Source organism: Parasteatoda tepidariorum, chromosome 8, assembly GCF_982258835.1.
Source record: "Parasteatoda tepidariorum strain Cologne lab strain chromosome 8, Ptep-v5.0, whole genome shotgun sequence".
In the NCBI taxonomy this organism is placed as follows: domain Eukaryota; kingdom Metazoa; phylum Arthropoda; class Arachnida; order Araneae; family Theridiidae; genus Parasteatoda; species Parasteatoda tepidariorum.
In genome coordinates, this window is record NC_141762.1 from 75797304 (window position 1) to 75816642 (window position 19339).

At 27.7% G+C, this 19339-nt stretch overlaps 1 protein-coding gene across 2 annotated transcripts in view; it reads left to right on the forward strand.

The window, feature by feature from the left end:
• LOC107452238 (diuretic hormone receptor) overlaps nucleotides 1-19339 on the forward strand; it is a 240918-nt gene that overhangs the window by 149250 nt on the left and 72329 nt on the right. For both annotated transcript variants that reach the window (XM_087169169.1, XM_087169170.1), the window contains exons 3-4: nucleotides 7881-8040; nucleotides 13181-13303. In XM_087169169.1, coding sequence (XP_087025295.1) covers nucleotides 7920-8040; nucleotides 13181-13303 — 244 coding nt within the window. In that variant the 5' untranslated portion in view covers nucleotides 7881-7919. The remainder of the gene's footprint in view (nucleotides 1-7880; nucleotides 8041-13180; nucleotides 13304-19339) is intronic.

Sequence of the window (19339 nt, forward strand, 5' to 3'; positions counted from 1 at the left end):
ATTACGTGGAAAAGCGTAGCAAAAACTGTAAAAAAGAAAAAAAATCATTTCGATTTACGATGACATCGGGACAAATTAAACACGCTAAAATTGATCAATTAAATACGCGAGTTACAGCTCCCGCAATATCGTATTAAATGAATCGGGATTTTAAAACTGCCAAAAAAATTTATAGAAAAATGATTGGATTTATGAGGAAATCGGCAAAAATAAAGCGAGTCAAAAAGTGATTACTTGAATTCGAAATTCGAGTATCGTGATATAATATTAAAACATTGTTTTCTTTTAAAAAAAACCCGTTTAATGTAGGGGTGCATCCCTACATTAAATGCACAAATAGAAAGATAGAACAATAAAATACATTTCGCAATGTATAAATTAAACGATTAATTGAAAAATTACAGGCTTTGTTTCTATGAATTTATTTTTTCAAATTTTAAAACAATGTTTAGTTATTTTGATCAGATAGACTGTTCTTTACATTTTATAATATAATGTGATTTTTTAAAGATAATAACTGATACATTTAAAAAAAACTGTCTTAAAAAGGTGTTTATCTGCTTATAATTATATTTTTTTTATATTTTAAAAGTAGAGGAAACTGGAAACCTGTAATTTTTTATACTAATTTACTTAGCTCACAATTTAAATATTTATTTTAAATAAGAAACAATCAAATAACTTATATAAACAAGTTACATTATTATAACAAAAATTTATAAGCTACTTAAAATTGCAAAATAAGCGAAGCGTAAAATACGAAGAGTCGTCTTAATCAATTTAAATTTAAAACCTTAATTTGTTCTTAAGGAGTAAAGAGTATATTATTATAGATAATACAGGGAATACTTCCAAGATAAGCTCCCTTTAGAAAACAGTGATGCATAATAATTAGGTACTGGAATACATTGTTAAGTATAGAAATATATTGTGATAATGCTGTTTATTATCTTTAAAATAAATTGAAGCATCTGTCGAAATTAATTTTTAATTTTGTGATTAAATCAGTTAATTGTTAAAAGCTTTTAGTAATTAATTAATTTTTCCCTTAGAAATAGGTTTAATGAATTAATAATAACTTTTGTAGCTATCGTTGTTTACGAAAATATTCAATTGCTTCTATTAATCTTTTCAACAATTATCAGTAATAAAAGCTGTTGAAATATTTTAAGCGTAGTATTTATATTTTTCTCACTGACTTCAATTCTTTGGAGCTTAAATAAACTTTTTAGAAATGCATTGACAAGTTTATCTGGCAGAATGAAGACAATTGGAATTGTGAAAACTCTGCCAAAAACTACAAATGAAGTATTTTTAGGAAGAAGTCTTTGCTTGCATGTTTACTCACTTTACCAGCCCGTCTTACAAAATAACTTAGGAATTATGCATCAAATCAAAAACTAACTGCTTAATATATATCGAAATATCTTAATAGACATGAAAATATCTCAATAGATATTGAGAATTGCCATTATCTTTACATACTTAGTTATCCTTCCTCCTGCTCCTGTCAGATTGCCACAATTATACCGAAGGTTGAAAAATTATGGAGCCTTAACTTCTATAACCCCTCTGGCCAACAACGGGTTGTTGCAGTTATATATCATTTATATCAGTATCATATATATTACTAACTAAACTTATAATACAGATTATAAATTTAAAAACTATGCATCATATCAAATATAAACTTAGTACATATGAATATATGTATATTCTGATATACCGAAAAGATATAGAGATATTCTGATGTACAAATTATTCATAGCTTTGTTAAGCCTTAATAACGGTCCATGACAATATATATCTATAATAGAATTTACAGTTCTTAAAAATAGTTCTTTGGGCATTTGGACATTTTTTATGCATCTTTACTTTTATACATATAGATAATGCTGCGACTGTTGCTCTGGGCTTTAAACCTTGATTTTTCGGAAACAGATGTTTCCCATGCAGATTTAGATTGCCACAATTATGCTAAATTCTCTAATCTCTGGCCCACAACGGTTTGTTGCAGCATATATATCATACATATCGGTATCATATATATAATAGTAACAAATATATCATGTACATCAGTATCATCATATATAGCAGTGTCATATATACATCAGTTTTAATAAATTTCAACTCTGGAGCCAAAATAATTGTCTTCGGTGATCCCATCTTCACGGCAATATGATGATTCAACTTAGTACCATTATTAAGGTTACTTTCAAATTGATTCAATTTTGAACCATAATGTAGTGCTTTGAACCATTATACGGTGGAAATTTATTGCAACATTAATAACGTGTTAGATTGAAACAAACCATGTTTGCGTTCGAATTACATCTTTGTATTGTTTTATCAAGTTTTAAGATATAATATGGTTCAATTTAGTACTGTATTAAGGTTACAGTAAATTACAGCAATACTAAGGTTCAATGTACTTAAAATCCTTTAACAGTCTGAAAATAACTTTCTAAAAAAAGCAAATTTATATACTCTTTACACTGTGAAAAAATATAGTTAAAACAACCAGAACATGGCAAAATTTACCATGTTTCTGGCTCTATGGGAGCACCAAATGGCTCAGTAATTTTTCTGAAGGGCTCTAGCAATTTAGTAAAATTAACAATAAAATATAGTTCAATAATATTTAAAAAAAATTAGTAAATGTGTTGAAATTTGGTATTTTTACGAGATTAAAAACTCATAAAAAGTAAAGGTATTTGACTTGTTTCAGAAAAAAAGAATCACGCACTTAAAAATAATTTTAAATGCGTATTTATATTTTGCTTTTTATCGATCAACCGAAACGAGATAAATTCTAACAGGAAAACTTGATTTCCTAACTAGCCAAATACTTTTTGTAAAGTACACAAAAGCAATTTTTAAACTTTCTCTTAAAAGCCTTTTCATTTAAAATACTTAATGCTTTTATTCCCTAAAAAATTATTTTAATTTCTTTTCCAAAGTGCTTGCTTCTATAAAAACTAATTTTGACCAGATATTTCAATTAAAAAGAACATGTTTTTTTCCCTAAAATGCGACGTGAATGTTAAATGGCAAAAAATAACTAGACAAAATAAAATGTTTAAGCACAAAAAAAAATGTGAGCGAAAACATTTTATTAGAACTCATTCTCTGAAAAAAAAATGTGGAACTAATTATTTTAAATGCATTTCCGTTGTAATTTCAAAACTACAAGATTCATTCGAACTTTAAAATAAATAAATTGATGCCAGTATTTTTTTTTAAAAAAAAAACAAGGTATTTATAAAGTTATTTTTATTGCTTTATTCTTTGATTGTCTCCTTGAGAATTTGCAGATGTAACATTGTTTTAGAAAACAGCGCTCTGAAATTTCAAAAAACTAATTCTTCTTATTTGAATTACATGCGCATAGGAACTTGTCTTAAGTAAGCTGCAAAAAAATAATCTGAAAAGTTTACAGCAGCCAGGTATTTACTGTAAATTCAATAATTAGTCGTTTAAATGTAATGAAGAAAAAATATGTAGCTGACGAATTAGTGAGTCATTGCCATATTTTGACCTGGCGATTCCGTTTGACATGCTAACCCACTTACCCATGTACTGTGCCGTCAATCAATGTGAACGATTACAGTAAGTTACACTTTTACCGTAAAACTGTATGGTAGATAAAAAAAAATACTGAAGTTAAGAACTTCTCAGTCATTGCGGGATCTTGAGTTTAGTGAATCTGTTTAACATGTTAAGCACTGACCCATGTACCGTTCCATGTACAAAATGGATGATTTTAAAAATCAGATGACTGTTCTAGAAAACCATTCGTTTCTTCTGAGTGGGTGACAAGAAGGCAAATAATGTCATCTCTTTCTGAATTTTTCACAATTAATATTTTTAGAAGAGTACTTCTTTAATTGAAGCCCATATGAATGAGACATTACATAGAACAAACATTAAATTGTGATTTCTCAAAAACAACGTAATCGTACAAACAACTCAAAATATAAAAGACTGCGTAATACTTTACAATTCGTAACAACCTTTTAACGGTAAAATAACTGTGGAGTATGAGGGCATTAATTGCATTTTAAGGGAGTTAATTTGATTAGGTGTAGATTTTAAACAAAATTTTGTTGTACAAGCTAAACTGTACACCTGCCAAAGCTAACCTTTAAACATTACCGAGACTCCAAGACTTCGACAGCCTGTTTATATAATCGGACACCTACTAATGACGTCATAGTAGGTAAATCGTGGCATTTGTCTATTCAGAAGTCAATCAGTTTCGGCACGCAAGCATGACATCGCTTACAAATATCCAATTAAATCTGATTTAAATCACATGATTAGGTATAATCACTTCACTTCTGCTCGAGTTGCAAGTACCTAATTTTTTAGCGTTTTGCCAAAAAAGTTTTTTATCTCATTTAATTAGACGACATTTTAAAATTAAAAATAATTCTTGTTGAAAATACTTATTTACACTACCCCATTTTTACTGAATAATTTTTAAATGTAAATCAATATTAACAATTTGATATTATTCCTTTTCCTCGGAAGCTAACCACTTTTTTTGTAAGGTTCCCAGGTAAATGAAGAGTATAATAATAAGAAAGCATAAGACTCAGTCATTCAAACACAGTTCTAAGATATACAATGCAAAAAACAATGATAATTAAAACTATTATTCGTTTATCCTCTATTACCAGACATTTGTGTAAGAGAAAAAGTTTAAACACATGAATTTATAAAAATAATGAGCAAATATTTATGATCGAAATATCAAACCGTAAAAATTTCGTAACACATGAATTTCGTTTAAACACATGAATTTATAAAAATAATAAGCAAATATTTATGATCGAAATATCAAACCGTAATAAATTTGGTAGTTTTCAAAGATATAAATATTTTCAAAGATATAAATATTTTTAAAGTGTTTTTAATTTTTAAGAAGCAGAAATATTAAAGAATGAATACAACAAAAAATTTATAAGCCTGTACCTTTCTTTATAATGAAAAGAAATCCACTTTCATTTTACCATTGCAATCGCAGACAAAACTGTTTGGGCCATCCAAATTGTTTTTTTCTACCCACCTTTGCTTGTAGATAGTTTTCAACAAGGGCTATTGTTTAGTTAATTTGCACCGCATATTCTGTTATACGGTAAGTCAAATATTCAAACAGTAAATAATAATAAATTCAAACAGTTGATATTCTTCCCCAGCGTGTAGGCTCGTTTCTGGTGTATAAAACTAATTTAAAACTTTTAGCTTAGCTGCGTTAGGTAAACAGCGCTAAGTAAGTACTGCTGCTCTTAAGAGATATGTAAATGGTTTGCATCATCGTATACTTCAATTCATATATAAATATAACGAATATATTGGAAAATTAACAACTCTTTATTTCAGTCGGGAGCTTTTTTTTACATATTCAATATTTATTTCTCATCCAAGAGGTGCAAAAAATGAGTTCCGCTTTGTAAATCTGTATTTGTCGACATACTTTATTAATATTCATGCTTTGTTCTTATTAGTTTCTTTCGAGTCTATTAATGGAACAGAAAAAAGGTGGCATTATTTATGTGTCAGACAATGTTTCTGATAATATTCATTCAAAAGTTTATTGCTTTGTTTCTTTTTACGAGAAAAATGAAAAAATAATGGCTGTATTAAAAAAAATAGAAGTAATGTAAAAAAGTAAGAACAAAATTTTCAATTAAAAAGTAATTAAAAAACTTGCATTTTTATTTTTACTTTTCATACTTTTTAATTAAAAAATGCACTAATTAGCTTTAATTTGTAAAATAATTATTTTAAATAACTATTTTAAATAAATCCTTAATGAAATTCTTTTATACAACAAATTCATAATAAGAACTAATTTAGTTGGCTGAATAACTTTTTGACCGGCTGAATAGCGAAATACAAAGAGACATTTAAAGCTAAATCTTGGAATTCTTTCTCCTTGGTGCATTAACGGAAGTTAAAATGAGTTCCAAATAATGATTTCAATGAAAATGAAATATTTATAAACTCAAGAAATAGAATAATTTTGTTTTGCTAATGCACTTGGTTATAAATTTTCCAAACTGCCCTTTTCATCTCTTTTGAAAGAAAGATCATTTTATCGAAGATAGCAACACTTCTTTCATTGTCACATCTGGCAAAGTTTCAACTTCTGAAACTACTTTTTGAACTCTTCATTTTAAGTCGTTCGGAATTAATGTGCTTTCAGCTGAACGAAAGTTTAAAGATATATGAAAATACATCATCCTGAAATATATTTAACTACTTATAGAGCTGCTATTTTATATAAGACAAAGAAATTGTTTATTTTTCTTATATTCTTCTTTGTTCTTTTTTTTAACTCATATATCTCGTTAATCATCTTCTCAACTTTATTTCTTGAATCATATTTTATCTAATTCAAGAAAATGAATATTCATTAGCAAATTTTCTTCTCTATCGGAAAGTTCAAATCTCTCAATAACGAATCAATCAGTTATTTCAGTCTGATTCCAAATGTAGTTTTTCAAAATTTTAAAATTTGTTTAATTCTTTTTAAACATATTTTAAGCATTTTTTCCATAAAACTTTATTTTTTTTTCTCTAAAATTCGGTATTTTTTCTATTGGGTGCCTGTTTTTTTTCTTCCAGCAACATGTTTTTAATAAAATATTTTAGCCAATTATGTCAAATAAAAAGAAAATATTCGTAACTTTTCATATTAATTGGGCAAGAAATTCATGTATTTTTTCCCTCGTTCAATTTTTATTTACTGTAAAATGAGCGGTTACAATTCATTAACTGTTTTTAAATCGAGCTAAGAATACAAATCTGAAATAAACCTTTTTTAAGACTCAAGCCTCAACCAAAAATAACAAGAACTGCGACGTCACGAGCAGTATATATATGCTGTCGAAGTCGGTTACTTTGAGTTTTAAATATATATATTTTAGCAAGAAGTATAACAAAATTTAATTCTTAAATAAAAAATTATTTAATGCAGCATAGTTTTTCCAATCGCAAAAATAAAAATTTTAAAATTAAAATAAATTGTTTAAAACTATTCAACAGTTTTTATATTTTCACAACACATGACATAAATTATTTTTATTCATGCTTCGCAGCATGAGTTTTATATCAAAATGGCATAATGGTGTAATGGTATGCATAAAAGTATAATACACATAATGGTATTATAATAGTTTATATTATAATTGTAAGGAAAGTATTTATATAATTATTCATACTCGAAATTCTACTTTTCGTAGTTTAAAAAATTATAATCAAGATATTATTACTTAATATTTAAAATATATATTTCACACTATACTTATATTCGAACATATACTCAACGTATGACAAATATTCCAAAAATGACCCAAAATATTAAAAAACTTAACCCATAAAATTTTCTATTTAATGTCAGAATCATTATTTCTTTTAATCCAGCTCCATTGCAACATATTAATCATAGTTAATGTAATTATTATTCAGTGAAAAACATTATTATTCATTGGAAAAATAATGCTTAAAAATCAAATCATTATAATTCATTGTTTAAAATATAAATACTCATTATTCAAGCATTATTGCTCATAACTTAACAGCTTTAACGCACATAAAAAATTTACTCAAACTTCCAAACGGACAATTTTCAATAAAAAAATTTATGTATTCTGTTTAATTTCTCTAATGAACTAACGTTCATCGAAATGTATTTTTCTCAAAGTAAGCTCCTTGAATGCAAATTTAAAAATTAATTAATTCTTTAGTTGAATTCATAATTCTTCAGAAAACTGGATACATAATTGTCCAGAAACAATACTCTTCAGTTTACTATTGCTCCAAAACAGCAATCCTTTCTATAATTAATTGAAATTATCAATTCTCTTTTTCAGGTTCTTACAATGGCTGGGATGAGTGACAAATAACGACCAATGGAGACGGAAGTTTCCGATACTGAAAATTTGACGACTGTTTATGCACAAACAAATGAATATTTACTTGCGCATTTATATTGCAATTTATCGGTAGCTACTGGTCTTGAAATTTACAACGGTAAAAGTTATTTCTGTTAAAAACTAATTATTTTCATATTTTAAAGTCTAATGATTAAGTTACATGTAGTTAAATCATATCGTATTGTAATCTTCAAGCTATTAATCTGGAAGATTTAGAATCTGATGTAGAGCTAAATAATATCAAAATCATATAAAAGTTATTTACGTGTCAGAATTGATGGTTACATATTTTCCTTTGTATATTTATCCCTTGAAATTCAAGTCACATATATAGTACACTCTATTTACCAATTGCAATCGAAATAACCTGTTTGTCATATTATGCACAGTAAAATGTTTCTAATAAAATCACGATAAAAAATATTGGCACCCCGGGTACATCAGTCGTAAAATCCCTTTTATTGTAGAATCTAATTCTACTGTAAAATTTTACACCGTAATTTTTATAGTTATGCTTATTTAATTAGATTGATTCAGCGATTTTACAGTAAATATTACAGTAAAAATTACGCTTTATTTGATTTTCTGTTCCATAAAATTAAACGGTAAAAAAGGATTTTACAGTAAAATGCACCAGTATCCTGAGTGCTGGAACTTTTTACCGTAATTTATTTCGGAATACTTTTTGCGGTGTATTTCCTCACTTGCAATTCAAGTAACTTTTATTTTCTAACTCTATATGATACTTGCAATTTAATTAACATTTTTCTCATACTCTATTCAATTACTGTTAGAATTATTCTGATATTACGGTAAAACAACCGGTAACAATCTATCAATTTTAATAACCATACAGGCTACGGTAACGAACATATTTTGCCTATATGGTTTTGAAACCGTTTACAACTATTATCGTTAAAAAACTAAGAACGTAAAACTAAATGGTTTATTTAATCATTTACAACGAGAATAGTTTCAAACCCGTAAAAGGGAAATTTAATTAAAATTGGATCTAGTTTTTTCGTTAGGTAATGGGCATTAGAGTTAGGTTGTAGTCAAATTGTGATTTATCAAATGAATTGTGGAATATGGTTTAATTAGCCTATCTAGTAGTTTCACCTATCGTAAGAGATGAGAAATGCCCGACTTCTTTGTGTTAAACAGTTATATAGTGCTGCCATCTATGTGTGAGTAAGAGTATCGTAATGTAAAAGTCCAGGTTTACAAATCGGGAAGTGCAGGGCAGTGGAAACTCTTCATGCGATAAAGGAAATAGTGTGATGTCAACACTGGGTCTCGAATCCCAGTTTTGTCGGTCATTAGATTGATAGATTAGCTTTCTTGACTATAAGATGTACCCTGCTGTAATGAAGTGGCTTCATTAGATGGATCTGGTTGTTGCGATAAAATTCTGGTTGATTAATCGTATTATGTGAAAGCAGATAAATAGACGGCTTTTCTCTCAGTTAACAGCTTGAATACCATCTTATTTATGGTTATTTGATTACTTTATTTAGGTAAAATAACACTTAAATAAATTTTATTAACTATTATTTTACCATAGTTAAATCATTTTCCTACTTAACCATTTTTGCAAGAAGTTTCTAACAGTGTACTTGCAACTCCAGCAACTTACGTGTCATACTTTACCACATGTAACTGAAGTAACAAATTTCTTATACTGAACTTACTACTAGAGATTAATGTAACATACTTGACACGGGAAATTCAAGTAGCAGCTAAGAAACGTAAAATAAATTATGAATCTTTAAAACATATCATAATAAACAAAAATAAAAATCCCTATATACGGTGGAAAAAAAACTGGCAAAATTACCCTACTGTATGGTCATGATAAATCTGGTAAAAAAAAAATAGTCCTAATTAATAGAACGAAAATCGGTATTTAAACCATTTATTTGGTATTTTATCCCCTCGTATGGTAACGGTTTACTGAAAATTCTGGTTTTCAAAATTATAGTTCTTTTTACCAGACATTTTATGAAAAGTACAAAACTAAAAATTAATTTCAAACGAATAAATTCTTTTTATGCCACGCTCTAAAGGCAATATGTTAAAAGAACTAAATTTTACCACATTTACCAAATTTTATCACATATTGCAAAACCATATTTTAATGGTTATTTTAACAAAATCATTACCTAAGCGCATCGGTAAAAATAACTGAGCTTTTTGGTGTTCCTACACAGCCAGCAACATGGCAAAATTTCTTCGTTTCAGACAAAGTCATTTTAAAACTCCGAACAAATATTTCGTTAAAATTGATGAAATTGATATCTTCTCTTATTAGAGGATGCGAATTTCGTCAAAAATATTTGAGCCGCTCAGAAGCCAATGCGATTAAGTCCATTTTTTGATATATTCTGCTTTTTGGAAATTTTGATGAAATAAATAATAATCTTCTTAGTTATTAAAGGATTTACTCGTTGCTTACTTTTTTCTAGGTTAGACAGCCCTTTTTTTAATAGCTTCTGAATATATTGTATAATAATTTCAGAAGCCATTGTGAATAAGTCCACCTTTTATCAATATTTTTTTTACATAAACTTTGAAATAAAAATTAAATTCTTCTTCTTCTTTCGATAATTGTTGGTAACACTGAAAAACAAGAAATTCATAGTAACTCAGGGTTGCCAGACGTAGTATTTTTAATACTACGGTAGTATTTTTTCACCAAAAAAAGGGGTGTGGTATTTTTCGAAGTATTTTTTTAAAATGTGGTATTTTTTATTTTTATTTATTTTATTTTCATTTCCTAAAACAAAGAAAAGTGCCACTCTAGTTTTGAAGTAAAAAACAATTTTTGAAATAATCCAACAGTGTATTTTCTATTAGTCACTGTATCTAGTGATGATTGAGAAAAATAAAAGTTCGTTTATACTAGTAGACATAAATTTCTTATCTTTTTCAGCTGCCAAAAGGTATAAGTCCTAAAATTTTTAAGATGCTGCCATTATTTCAATAAATACTTACGTTTTTATTTACACATCCTGTACATATCTTGTTTTTTTGCAGAGTTTACACCTCGAAAAAAGACTTTATACACTTTTCTAATTAAATTAATAAACCAAGAATTTTAAAAACTAATGTATCAAAGAACATTAATTTTCTCAAATGTTGTGTTTTGGACTTAACCGGATTGGCTTCTGAGCGATTCATTTGTCATAATACTATAGATCGGTTAATATAATTGATTAGAAAATTGAACAAAAAGTGAAATTTGTCCAAAAAAAAAGGTCTCGCTTAAAACCAGGATTCAAACACTAGAAGTTAAAAAGCAAACTAACAAACCCTATTCTGAGAAAAATACTATTTTTGCTTGAAATCTCTAAGAATATCATACGTCGCCTCGCCTTTTCCTGTTTCTTAATATACTTAACGTTATTAAATCTACAAGAAAGCAGTACTGTGAAAGTTTTATAGTAGATTGTGAAAATAATTAATATTCTTGTTTTAACAATAAGTTTAAAAGGAAAAAAAGTAATTTAAAAAAATGTTAGAATTTTATTTCTTTAGCAAATTTAAAAAAAAAAATGCTTTGAATCTATGATCGTCGGTTTAAATTATTCTATAAAAATTGAAAAAAAGAATGGAAGCTATATTTTTTATATCCTTAATTCTAGACACATCAAAATCTAAAGAAAGTAATTACCATAAACTAATGAGGTTTCATGTGATAGAATTACACATTGTTTGATTTTATCCGTTGCAATTAGAATAATTTAAATATACTAAACCGTTTCTATAACCCCAAGTAAAATGCATTAATTTATTTAGAATAATTTTCTAAATATTAATTCACACTCAAACTTGAGGACAAGAGTTTGTCATTCAAAATCCAAATTAGTATCGTATTTTAATTCTTCTTAAGAATATTTTGCCCGAAAGCATAATTTTATCATACTTTACCTTCAAATTGAAAGAAATTTACTTTTCAAACTTTGTTACTTTTCAGTTTTTAAATTATATCTGCTTAAAATATTCTAAATCCTTTTTTTATATGCTTAGCAACGTAAAACAACTTGTTAAAATTAATTATTGTATATACGAAACAATGTCAGAAAGTTTAGTTCTGTTTTACTTAATTTGAAAGGCATTTACAGATTAAAGTATTAAATAAGATATAAATCAATTAATTTGCAAAACAAATGTTAATCTTTACTACTATATAATAACTTGATATTTTAAATTCGTACACTGAAAAAAATAGCATGGTAATAGCTACCTTAATATGGTAAAATTTACCATGTTTCTGGCTCTTTTGGAACACCAAAAAGCTTGGTAGTTTTTGCCAATGCGTTTTGGAAATGATTTGATTTAAAATTAGCCATAAAATATGTTTTTATAATATGTGATAAAAACTGGTAACTTTGTAATTTTATCATTAGACCTTAGAACATTGCATTAGTTATTTAGTTAAGTTTAATTTTCGTTTTTTGTATTTTTTGCTAAATGTGTGGTAATAAGAACTATAATTTTGAAAACCAGAACTTTCGGCAAACCGGTGCCATATGAACAGAAAAATTAACAAATGATTATTATAAATATTTTGATTTTATCAACCATAATTATGGCTTGTTTTTACCAAAAGCGTCATTACAATACAGTATGGTAATTGTGCTTGAATTTTTTTCTCCGTGTATCATTACTGATTTCAAGATTATATAATATGGATCAGCTTTCAATCATAATCTCTAAAGTAGTATTATAACTGCATAAAAAATATTTTTAAGCTACCAATTTTTAAAAAAAAAATTTAATTTTCTCTGTAAGCAAAAGATTTCAAGTGAAAAAATTTTTAGAATGAAGATGTAAATTTGATTCACTGCGGGAATTTGTTCCGGTTTGTTCGTTTTCTTTTCTTTATTTTTTAATTTATTTCTTTTAAAAAAGAAGAAAAAATATTTTTCTAAACAACATACTTGTAACATAGTTATATATTACTTTTCGTAAATAAATTTGATTCTTATTGTTTTACTTAAATAATTAATAATTACATAATGTATGTTTTTTAAGTCACTAATTATTTCAATAAATTTTTAAATATTAAAGTGATAAATACGAGAAGTTGATCTAAAAATATAATTGATGCGAACAAATACATCGATAAATAAAATGTTTTTCAATTTTTTTAAATACTATTGTAAGTTATGGTATAATATAATAATGGTATAATATAATAATGGTATATCATTAAGAAATTCGTACAATTACAGGGAGTCAAAACTTCTGCAATGAATCATGGGATGGCGTATCATGTTGGCCAATCACATTGGCTGGAAACACGGCAAATGTCCCCTGTTTCTCGGAGTTAAATGGTGTCAAATATGATATTAATGGTAAGTTTAGATATATTTTATCATTAAAACTATAACAATTGTATTCAAAAATGACTTTATCTCAAACTAATAATTTTGCTTTGCTTCAAAAATATCTAGAAAAATATAAAGGGAAAATCAAGAATTTCTGTTTAATTAATTACATTCCTCGTTTAATGTCATGTAACTGAGTTTCTCGTTAACAGAATTACGGAAAATACAGTTTTCTTCTTGTGCAAAAGACGATTTTTAATAATGCATAGTTATTTATTTCATTAGTAAGTAGCCGCCCAATTAGTGCTGTGGATTGAGACTTCGCGTATCAAGGCTACAATTCAAATTATAACGATGAAAAATGTTAATTTAAAAAACAGCCCTAACGTCAGAGAAGGAAACTTTCTAGGCTGCATTTTTATGTGGAAAAACATTAATTACTTCATCCGCAACATGCTAAAAAAAAGTTATTATCTTTTTCAATTTTAATGTAAAATTCTTTTGGTCGTTTCAAAGGTATTAGAAAAACAAAATTAGGAAAATATTAATAATCTCATTATTTAGGTACTTTCTTTTACTTAGTTTCAGCCTATCATTACTTTGCGCAAATTGTCGTAGTTTTGCTTAACTCTAAATCTTTTTTTTTCAACTTTTCTTTTTTGATTGCTCAATATTTTTGTTTGCCAACTGTGTCTGAACGCTACGTTTATTTATACTATGATTCAAAAATTCGGATACCGATTAACGAGCAGTTTTAGCTCCCGATACCAAAAATCTTTTAAAAATTCAAGTTAGTCTTTTCGGGAGTGATGTTTGTCATTGGTTTTTTATTAATTCATACATTTTTATTTGTTAATTAGTTTTTCCGAGGGTGTACGGTATTGGTCCTCGTAAAACTGTTCTACCGTAAAGTGCTCGATATCGCGCACTGGTCTTTGGGATAACAAGGTTGGGGAGCCATCCCCCACCTTGATAGCCACCCAGAGTGTCAAAATTGTGATGGCATGTCCTCGAATAATCTTCAGGGATGCGTCCCCGACCGTCGCCATTAACTCATTGTGCAGCGCTAGTGCGACGTAAATAAATAACTACTACAACCATTGCTGAAAGTGTAATTTAGAAAATAAACTAAATTATTTACGAATCCGTTTTTAGACTATTATTAGGACAATTGCATTTTAAGACAAAGTAAGTAAGAAATAATGATTATTCATTGTATTGAAAAAAATGACGAATTTTTAAAATAATATAAAACAAGGCTTTTTTCAAGAAAAAAAAAAGTGAAAAAAGAGCTTTAAATGAATGTAGAAAAGCAGAATTTTTGAGTTATGTACTGAAAAAGTTTGTAACGCAGTGAAAAATTTGCAAGAAAGCATAACTGATGGTTCATCTTTAAGTCCGCAATAACATTTATAACTAAATTTTAAAATAAAATCTTGAAACAACAGATAACTTCCAATAAAGATAATCAAAGAAAATATTCTACTTTCTTCAATAAGACAGCTGTAGCTCTTTTATATCTTGATTTGTCTTATTTATACAAGCTTATATCGAAAAATCAATCAGAAATATTTGCATAACCAGGGAAAGAAAAACCGTAAAAACAACTCTTAAAATTGATATAAAATTTAATTCGTTTGAAATAAATAAACAATGAGGAAAGAAAAAGAAAGCATAAAGTGTTTTCAAAGCATAATATTTTTTTCTTCTAAATAACTTTCATCGTTCTCCCCTGTTGCGGGTTTTTTTTTTTCGAACTCTTGATTTCTGACTCCCCGTTCTTCTTACTCGAACCTTAATTCCTTCTAACTTGTCGTTTGGCATTTTGTCCAATTTCTTAAACAAACGTTGTGAACTGTGTTCATTTTTCAAAATGCGCATTTAATGATATATCTGCTTTCTCAAACATGTCGTTTTAGCTAATACCATTTTTCAAGAGCGCGTTTTAAATTAAGTTTCTTTTCTTAGACAAACATCCACAGCTATCTTTAAAATAAAATATTTACCAGCTGAATATTACCACTGAGGAAGATAAAAACTTCTGGTTGTTGTGCTATTTGTTTTAACTGATCTTGGCTATATTCACCTTGCTGATTTCAAATCTGCAATCAGCTTCTCTCTCCAAGCTGCAGTTTCTTTTATATAACTTTTTTAGTCTAATCTTTTGTCGAAATGTGCAAACTTAAAAACGTTTTATAAAACTAAAGGTCGCATAAATGATGTGATAAACCTCTGGAGCACTTCGTCAGAATTTGAACTGCATAGAAACCAACGCTTGGAAATGTTGTCGCACGCGGATAGAGGCGTTCGGTGATTCTTATCCCCAACTTTGCGACTGATTTGAATCAGCAGTCCGAATCAGTTGATTTTAGCGAAATAGATTTAAATTATTATGACTAATTGTTTCTTAAATTTCAGTTAGTTTTGTTTCAATAATGCTATGTCATATACAGTTAAAAGTTTCTTGTAAGACCTAAGAGATTCTTACGTATTCAATATTAAGGACTTAAGATTTTCCAATTTTGCATTCGATGAATTCAGATAAAAAATAAATTTAAAAAAAACAAAACATTTCTTCTGTAGTTTCTTAAAATTTACCATAGTTGAAAGTATTTATGGCATTTAGCAACGTATACAATATAGTTATATGTAAGAAGCAAATTTGTTTGAGAAGAAGTAATATATCTTTTTTTAATTGCCTCTAGTTAAAAGAAAAATAGTGTATAAAAATAGTAAAATTAGTAATTAAACCTTTTTCGAATTTTTTGAAGCATTTGATTCGAATCACGTGATTCGCAATTAAGTCGTTTAAGTCTGATTATTCGAATCAGTAATCCAAATTACTAGATTCGATGTGAGATTTGAGTCACTTGATTCAAATCACTGATTGTAACCAAGAATCAGTGATCCAAATCACATGATTCAAATCAATGAACCGAAACACATGATTCGAATCATTGATCCGAATCACTCGATTCGAATAGTGATCCGAATCACTTGATTCGAATAGTGATTCGAACCACTTAATAAGAATCAGTTATTCGACTCACTTGTTAAGAGATTTAAATCACTTGATTCGAATCATTCATCGAAATGGCATGATTCGAATCACTCTTCTGAATCCTTCGATTTGAATCACTAATCAAAATCCATGATTTGAATCAGTGTTTTGAGTCACTTGATTCGAATTTGGCCCTCTCGCGGCGCCTTTTTTAGCCTCCAACCGAGTGTTTCACTGTAATTTGCCTTTATGTCCCATTTTTGATTTTAAAAAAATTATTATTTTCATAGTCACGAAACTATTACAAATATGCTGAAAGTAGAAATATAAATATTTTTGAATATAAAATGTGGTATTGGAACAAAAATATAACATAAGACAAAAATATAACGTAAGACAAAAATATAACATAAGAGCAAAAATTAAGTTTAATATCATCCTTTTTTTGGAAACAGCACTTTCAGAAAAAAATCCATCAGAAGCAAATCAATTGAAACATGAAACAACAATAAAATCTCTATCATCATCTGAATTAATGCCAAGCCTACAGTCGACCGATCAGCCACCTTCTCGAAATTTTATTCTTGAGAGTTGGGAGGCTGTAAAATGAGGTTGTTTAAGATAAAACGAGTAACATAGGTTGTTTAACATTAAGATAAAAAGAGTAACAATAATTTGTATACGAATGGATCGGAAAACCACACCTTCTTCTTTTTTCTAGATGATTCGTGGCAATTAGCTCATGAGCAACACCTATGTATGATAGTTTTCAATTTGTTTTTTTAATGTTATTCTTTTTCACAAAATCGATTTTTTTAAAAAAAAGGTAGTGTTCTTAGACTACTATCAAAGAGTAACTCTGTAGCCAAGTATTTTTGCAACACAAAGTAAGAGAACTGCTGGATCAAACTAGCTTTCGTGGAGAACTTTTTCATGAAACTATCCGGCATTTGCGTTAGATGGAGAAGAAAACCACGAAACGCTCCCGCAGTTAGTCTGACGGCAAGAGGATTCTAATCCAAAATCCGTCTACCACTGAGGATAATTTACGTCAGCACTGTGGTCGGGGATTGTTAAGCTATTATTGGAGCTAGGTATGTTCAACTAATTGTGATTATAGGAAAATAATGTGCTTATACAAGTACTAAAACTGTAAACTTTCTTACGGCCCTCCAAAAAGTATATGAATCAAAGATTTCAAAGGATGCATATAAAAAATGTACCACTATTCGTAAAAAGTTAGACTAAATATTTACTATTAGCATTAAAAAAGCCATTCGAAAGGTATTATAAAAGCAATTCGGGGGTTAAACGCAACGAGCAAGGTCTAATTTTAATTTTTTTGCACTATATTCGTATCAAAATTAAAAAGATTATTTAAAATCATCCCTTCAACGGAAAAGCAAATACAAGGAATAACTATTATAGGTTTTTTAGAAGACAATAAAACTATATTGAAGCATGTAAATACTGCCGAAAAATTTTTAAAAAAATTTTTAAAGACTAATTTTTAATAGATAAGTCTCCACTCATTTGAATTAGTAAGTGATTCGTGATTGGAATCAGTAATTCGAATCATCCAAGCAAACTGATTCAATTGATTCGAATCACTTTGATGATTCGTTTTGCCCAACTATTCTATGAATTGTTAAAAGACCGCTTGGGAACAGTTCATAGTAGCAAAATTCCCCTAGTGGCGTATGACAATATTTCCGGACAAGAATTCCTGTACAGTTTTAATTCTGAAGTGCTCTAACTCCCCTAAAGATGAGTCGCTACATTTATGCAACCCTAAATTTCATGTAATGTTCTTAAACTAGTACATTTCAACAAAAATAGACTGAAAATGTTATTTAAAAATAAACTAGCTTGGAGAGGGAAACTGATTTGAGATTTGAAACCTCCTAACCCAAATTAGGCAAGATCAAGTATTTATATAAATGAAACAAAAAATTTGTTTCCCACTATTATGCATTTATTATTCACTATTATGCATTCATTATTCATATTATTTTTCTGAAATTTATAAGCTTAGAAAAAATGCTGATACGTAAATATTTTTTAATATATTTTTAATAATTTAGAAATAGTCGATATCTCAGAATATTTCGAAGTTAAACTATTCCCGTAAAATGAATCCAATATTATTCTATTTTTATCCCTAAAATGCAAATATTGGGAATATTTTGGCTTTTTAAAATATAAATAGGATCAAAGAGGAGTAAAACATGTCATGCTTATTTTTAAGTAAATTTTTTTTTAAGTTTTACTCAAGTTTAAAGATAGTTAGGGTGTAAACAACAACATTGAGATGTTATTTTTTTTTTCTATTTTAATCTCCCTTAAAACCATATCACGATTTGTAAAATTCAAATAAAGCAAATTTTCTAAAACAACGCTATCAGCAAATTTATTCGCATATTTTAAATTATAATGCGAATATATTTTTTTAAGTAAATAAAGAGGGTTCTTTTGAATTTCAAAATTTTATTCGAATCCATTAGAAAATATGTCTTATTTTAAACTAAATATAATAATATAAGAAAATCTTTTCAGTCTTGTTTTTTATTCAACTCTTTTTGTATTTAAATATTATACGTGAGCTGTTATATGCATATGATATTACAATTAATATAAATATATTGAGTTAATTTATAATTATAAATCATTAATTTATAATTTAGCATCGTATCTTAAAGAAATTATTAATAAATCTATATGTGTCAAAAATATTTTTCAATTCAAATTTTTTAAAAATACTTGCAAACCTCTCTTAATAAAAATGTATAGCCCCTAACAACCAAGGCTATTTTTCTACTAGTTTTGTGGGAATACAAGTTTAATCATTTCCTGAAGTCTGCAAACAAATTTATCGGGACAAATAGGGCTAATAAAACTTAACTTTAAAATAGTTTCCGCCATAATAACTGTTTCTACGAGTTTATGAATCAGTTTAGTTATGGAGATATGGAACATTTAAAGAGACATGGGACCAGTAACGGATTAAGCATTCTTCTTTACTAACATTCCTTTTTACTTCTTTACTTAAAAAAACAGCTATA